General features: G+C 62.5%; 1 protein-coding gene across 1 annotated transcript in view; it reads left to right on the forward strand.

Annotated features, from left to right (window-relative positions):
• The window catches only part of NOTCH3 (notch receptor 3), a 57,165-nt gene extending 51,576 nt beyond the window's left edge, over positions 1–5,589 (forward strand). Inside the window, exons 32-33 of the mRNA XM_060182431.1 lie at positions 2,011–2,108; positions 3,466–5,589. Coding sequence (XP_060038414.1) covers positions 2,011–2,108; positions 3,466–4,425 — 1,058 coding nt within the window. The 3' untranslated portion in view covers positions 4,426–5,589. The remainder of the gene's footprint in view (positions 1–2,010; positions 2,109–3,465) is intronic.
• Positions 5,590–6,384: the final 795 nt, after the last annotated feature.

Consider the following 6,384-nt stretch of genomic DNA (forward strand, 5'->3'; position numbering starts at 1 on the left):
TCAAGCCCCCTTATCCCCCATCCCCACCTGCAGGGAGCAGGGCTGCAGGGGTCTCTCTCTCTCTCTCCCTCTGTCTCCCTCTTTCCATCTCAGTTCCTCTGTCTGTCCAGTAAATAAGTTGAATACAGAAGGGGGGGAGGCTGCTGGGAGTGGTGGACTCCTCATGTGGGCACTGAGCCCAGCGATGATCCTCATGGCAACGAGAGACAGAGACACAGACACTGACAGAGACAGAGGCACAGACACAGACAGAGACACAGACAGACACAGAGACAGAGACACAGACACAGAGACACAGAGACAGAGACACAGAGACACAGACACAGAGACAGACACACACAGACAGAGACACAGACACACACACACAGAGACAGAGACACAGACACACACACAGACAGAGACACACAGATACACACAGACACACAGACACAGAAACAGACACACACAGACACAGACACACACACAGACACACACAGATAGACACACACAGACACACAGACAGATACACACACACAGACACACACACACAGATACACACACAGACACACAGACAGATACACACATACAGAGACACACACACAGACACACACACACAGACAGAGACACACAGATACACACAGACACACAGACACAGAAACAGACACACACAGACACAGACACACACACAGACACACACAGATACACACACACAGACACACAGACAGATACACACACACAGAGACACACACACACAGATACACACACACACAGACAGATACACACATACAGAGACACACACACAGACACACACACACAGACAGATACACACACACAGAGACACACACACAGATACACATACACACACACAGACACACACAGACACACACAAACAGGAGCAGAGCCTCCCTCTGGCACCTGCAATGCCAGGGATGGAACCCAGGAGGGACCCCAGGCTCTAACCACTGCCCCACCTCCCTGGCCCTCACCTGCTCTGCGAGTGGATCTGTGGCTGAAACCTCAGTTCTTGGTGGAACCTTCCATACCTCCCTCCACACAGCCCCCTCCCACACGCGCACACACCCATGGGGCCAGACAGGCCTCCACGTCCCAACCCCACACTCCTCCCGCCAACCCCGACTGCCCCCGACCACCCCTGACCACCTAGACCACCCCCGACCACCTAGACCACCCCCCGACCACCTAGACCACCCCCCGACCACCTGGACCACCCCCGACCGCCTAGACCACCCCCGACCACCTAGACCACCCCTGACCACCTAGACCACCCCCCGACCACCTAGACCACCCCTGACCACCTAGACCACCCCCCGACCACCTAGACCACCCCCGACCACCTAGACCACCCCCCGACCACCTAGACCACCCCCTGACCACCTAGACCACCCCCTGACGACCTGGACCACCCCCCGACCACCTAGACCACCCCCGACCACCTAGACCACCCCCCGACCACCTAGACCACCCCCTGACCACCTAGACCACCCCCTGACGACCTGGACCACCCCCCGACCACCTAGACCACCCCTGACTACCTAGACCACCCCCTGACCACCTAGACCACCCCCTGACCACCTAGACCACCCCCTGACCACCTAGACCACCCCCTGACGACCTGGACCACCCCCGACCACCTAGACCACCCCCGACCACCTAGACCACCCCCTGACGACCTGGACCACCCCCCGACCACCTAGACCACCCCCGACCACCTAGACCATCCCCTGACGACCTGGACCACCCCCAACCACCTAGACCACCCCCCGACCACCTAGACCACCCCCGACCACCTAGACCACCCCCTGACGACCTGGACCACCCCCCGACCACCTAGACCACCCCCGACCACCTAGACCACCCCCGACCACCTAGACCACCCCCGACCACCTAGACCACCCCCTGACGACCTGGACCACCCCCCGACCACCTAGACCACCCCCCGACCACCTAGACCACCCCCGACCACCTAGACCACCCCCTGACGACCTGGACCACCCCCGACCACCCCCTCAGGAAAATCAGCTCTTCACTGGGCAGCCGCCGTGAACAACGTGGAGGCCACACTGGCGCTGCTGAAAAGCGGGGCCAACAAGGACCTGCAGGACAGCAAGGTGACCCCCCCCCCCGTGCCAGCCGGGTGCCCTGGGCGGGGGGACGGCAGACGTCCACGGGGAGGGGGCCGCGCTGTGTGGCCGGGGCTGAGTGACTCCCCCTCTCTGAACCCCGCTCTCCTCACGGGAGAAGAGATGGCCGCCCCCGAGTCCCGCCTCATTCATGCCCATTTCTTGGAGAGAGACAGAGACAGAGAGACAAGGGGGCAGGCTGGGCGCATCCCCAGTCCCCCTGTCCCCTGTCCCTACCCACTGTCCCCATAAACTCTCCCCAGTCCCCCGTCCCCATGTCCTCATGTCCCCTGTCCCCTTGTACCCCTGCCCCATCTCTTATCCCCCGTCCCCCTGTTCCCCATCCCCCTGTCCCTGTCCATGTCCCCTCTCCCCTGTCCCCTCTACCCCTGTCCACCTCTTTCCTGTCCCCCTCTCCCCTGTCCCTGTCCGTGTCCCCTTGTCCCCTCTCCCCGTCCCCCTGCCCCCTGTCCCGTCACCCTGTCCCCTCTCCCCCTCCCTGTCTGTGTCCCCCTGTCCCCTCTCCCCTGACCCCCTCTTTCCTGTCCCTCTCTCCCCTGTCCCTGTCCTTGTCCCCGGGCAGGGTTAGATAGCATAATGGTTATGCAAACAGACTCTCATGCCTGAGGCTCCAAAGTCCCAGGTTCAATCCCCTGCACCACCATAAGCCAGAGCTGAGCAGTGCTCTGGTTAAAAAAAAAAAAGAAAGAAAGAAAGAAAGAAAGAAAGAAAGAAAGAAGCATCAGTCCCTGTCCTTGTCCCCTCTCCCCTGTCCCCTCTCTCCTGTCCCCCGTCACCCTCCCTGTCCTCTCTCTCCTGTCCCCCCGAACCCCTCTCCCCATCCCTCTCCGTGTCCCCCTGTCCCCTCTCTCCTGTCCCCCGTTCCCCTCCCTGTCCCTCTCTGTGTCTCCCTGTCCCCTCTCTCCTGTCCCCTCTCCTGTCCCCCCGTCCCCCTCTCCCCATCCCTCTCCGTGTCCCCCTGTCCCCTCTCCTGTCCCCCTGTCCCCTCTCCCCTGTCCCCTCTCCCCTGTCCCCTCTCTCCTGTCCCCTCTCCCCTGTCCCCTCTCCTGTTCCCCAGTCCCCCTCTCCCCGTCCCTCTACGTGTCCCCCGTCCCCTCTCCCCTGTCCCCCCGTCCCCCCTCCCTGTCCCTCTCCATGTCCCCTCGTCCCCTCTCCCCTGTCCGTGTCCCCTGACACGTCCCCAGGAAGAGGTTCCTTGTCCCACATTCCCTGTCCCTGTGGCTGCCCCCGACACCCCCCAGTAGGAGACCCTGCCGCCCCCCTTCTCCACCCCACGTGACCGTCCCCATCCTGCTGTGGCCCCTGATGCCCCGCGTCCCCCCAGGAGGAGACGCCCCTGTTCCTGGCGGCCCGGGAGGGCAGCCTGGAGGCGGCACGCCTGCTGCTCCAGCACTGTGCCAACCGGGACATCGCCGACCACTTGGACCGCCTGCCCCGAGACGTGGCCCGGGAGCGTCTGCACCAGGACATCGCGGGCATCCTGGAGCGGCCAGGGGCTCCCCGCAGCCCCCAGGAGGCCCCGCTCTGCCCACCCGGCCTCCGGCCCACCCCCTCGGGGGGCAGGAAGGGACGCCGGCCCCCGGGCAGGGCCGGGCCAGGGGGACCCCCGGGCGCCCCCCGGGGCCGCGCCAAGAAGCTGACCCTGGCCTGCCCGGGGCCTCTGGCCGACAGCTCCGTCACCCTGTCCCCCGCCGACTCCCTCGACTCGCCTCGGCCTTTCGGGGGCCCCCCGGCGTCCCCCGGCGGCTTCGCCCTGGAGGCCGCCTACCCAGGGGGGTCCGCCGTGCCCCTGGCCCCACTGGGTGGTGCCGGCCGGGGGGCCCTGGGGCGCTGCGTCCTCAGCCTGGGGCTGCTGAACCCCGTGGCCGTGCCACTCGACTGGGCCCGCCTGCAACCCCCCGCCCCGCCGGGACCCCCCTTCCTGCTGCCGCTGGGACCCCAGCCGCTGCCCGCCGGGACCCCCGCGTCCCCGGCCGAGAGGCCCCCTCCCTACCTGGCGGCCCCCGGGGGGAGCGGCGGGGACGAGGGCGTCCGGGCCAGCCCCCCCAAAGCTCGCTTCCTGCAGGTGACCAGCGAGCACCCCTACCTGACCCCGTCCCCCGAGTCCCCGGGGCACTGGGCCAGCCCCTCTCCCCCCGCCCTCTCGGACTGGTCTGAACCCACGCCCAGCCCGGCCGCCAGGGTCCCCGGGGTCACCCGCGGGGTGCTGCCCACCTTCTCCGTCCCTGGGGCTCTCGTCCAGGCCCAGGCCGAGGGGGACCCCAAAAGACAGGTGCAGGCTTGAGAGTCGGGGGGACGGTGCTTGGATTCTGAGGCCTTCCCTGTCTCCGCCGGCTGCCTCCACTCCCCCAGCCCTGCACACCCGGCAGACGTCACCCAGAGGTCGCCTGCCCACAATGCCACCCTTTCCCGTCTTCATGACAGGGGTGCGGCCTGACTGGCCCCCTCCACCTTCCTCTCCTGCTCTCATGACAAGTCTGGGACTGTCCCCACCCACCCAGCCAGCCCCCCCCCCCACTCTTCGTTTTTTCTTTTGCTCTGACCGCCCCTCCATCATGATCCCCCCCCTCCCCCCGCCTCTCACGGCTCACGCCCTCACACGCGTGGAGGGAGATGGGAATCCTTGCCTCGATGAATTCCTTTTCTCTCTCTATTTTTTTTTTTTTACGTTTTTGTATAGAAGCAGATCCATGTACACCGACGTATTATTATATTATTATTGTTATTGTTATGACTTATTTTTTACAACATGTCATATATGGAGACACTCCCTAACCAACGCCTCCTCTCTCCCAAAATGAACAAAGAAAGAAAGAAAAATAAATAAACCCCACCCCGACCCTTACCACCCCCCCCTCCCCCGGGGAGAAGCGCCCAGTGCCCCCGTGGGGCTGAGTCTGTGGGCCTGTGTGGGCCGACTTGGTACCGAGTACATGACCCCAGGGTGTGTCGAGGGTGCCACCCTCCCCACCCACCCCCGCAGGGGCCGGAGGTCAGGGGTCAGGAGTCACACCTGCCTTAGCAGCCCCTCCTCCTCCCGCTCCCCTCCCCCCTCCGCACTCACTTGACTGCATTTTGGGGGCGGGGAGGGGGGCACTGCCTTTTTGGGGAGGGAGGGTTTTATTTTATTTTGTGTGTGTGTGAGGCACCAGAGAGCCTCTCCCCAAGTCCCGTTGTGGTTGCTGCCGTCCCCCTCCCCACTTTCCAAAGAGATGGGTCTTGGGGTGGGGGCGGGAAGGCTGAGGACCAGGGGTGGGGGAGAGGTTCTCCGTCGCCTGGGTGCTGTCCCCTTCTCCCCGCTTTCCGCCCATCCTGCCCAGGCCCATAGCAGAGAGAAGGTTTGTAATACGGCCTCTGGTCACGGCCCTTCTCTGTAGTTCAGCCCCTGGACACGGTACTGTACAGACCTCCCCCATTCCTGCCGAATAAAGGAATAGTGGACACTGTTGTTGGCTGTCGGCTTCATCAAGGTCGGGGTGGTGGTGGTCTCTCATGGGTGGCTAACGGGAGCTCTGGACCTGGGGTGTATCCATGGGGCCTCTTAGATTTGTATTATCTTTATTTATCGATAGAGAGACAGAAAGAAATGGAGAGAGGAGGGGAAGACAGAGAGAGGGAGAGAAAGACAGACACCTGCAGACCTGCTTCACCGCCCGTGAAGCGACTCCCCTGCAGGTGGGGAGCCAGGGGCTCGAACCGGGATCCTTATGCCGGTCCCTGCGCTTTGCACCACCTGCGCTCAACCCACTGTGCTACCGCCCGACTCCCCCTAAACACACCTTTTAAATGGTTTGTTATTTGTTAAGGAAAAGGGAAAATCATTCACCAGCATATGCAGTGCTGAGGACTGAACTGAGAGCCCCTCACATTCAAGTCTTGAACTCTGCCATTGCACTAGAGTTACAAAAGCCTTACACTCTCTTAAAAACAGTATTTTAGGCCAGGCAGTGGCGCACCTGGTTAAGTGCACATAGTACTTAGTGCAAGGACCCCGTGCAAGGATCTCGGTTCGAGCCCCCCGGTCCCCACCTGCAGGGGAGAAGCTTCACGAGTGGTGAAGCAGGGCTACAGGTGTCTCTCTGTCTCTCTATCTCCCCCTCTTCTCTCAATTTCTTTCTGCCTCTACCCAAAAAAAAACACAAAAACATGCCTCCAGGAGCAGTGGATTCATAGTGCTGGCACCAAGCCCCAGCAATAACCCTGGAGGTGAAAAATAATAATTGATTTATTTATTTTACCAGAG

Source organism: Erinaceus europaeus, chromosome 23, assembly GCF_950295315.1.
Source record: "Erinaceus europaeus chromosome 23, mEriEur2.1, whole genome shotgun sequence".
NCBI lineage: Eukaryota > Metazoa > Chordata > Mammalia > Eulipotyphla > Erinaceidae > Erinaceus > Erinaceus europaeus.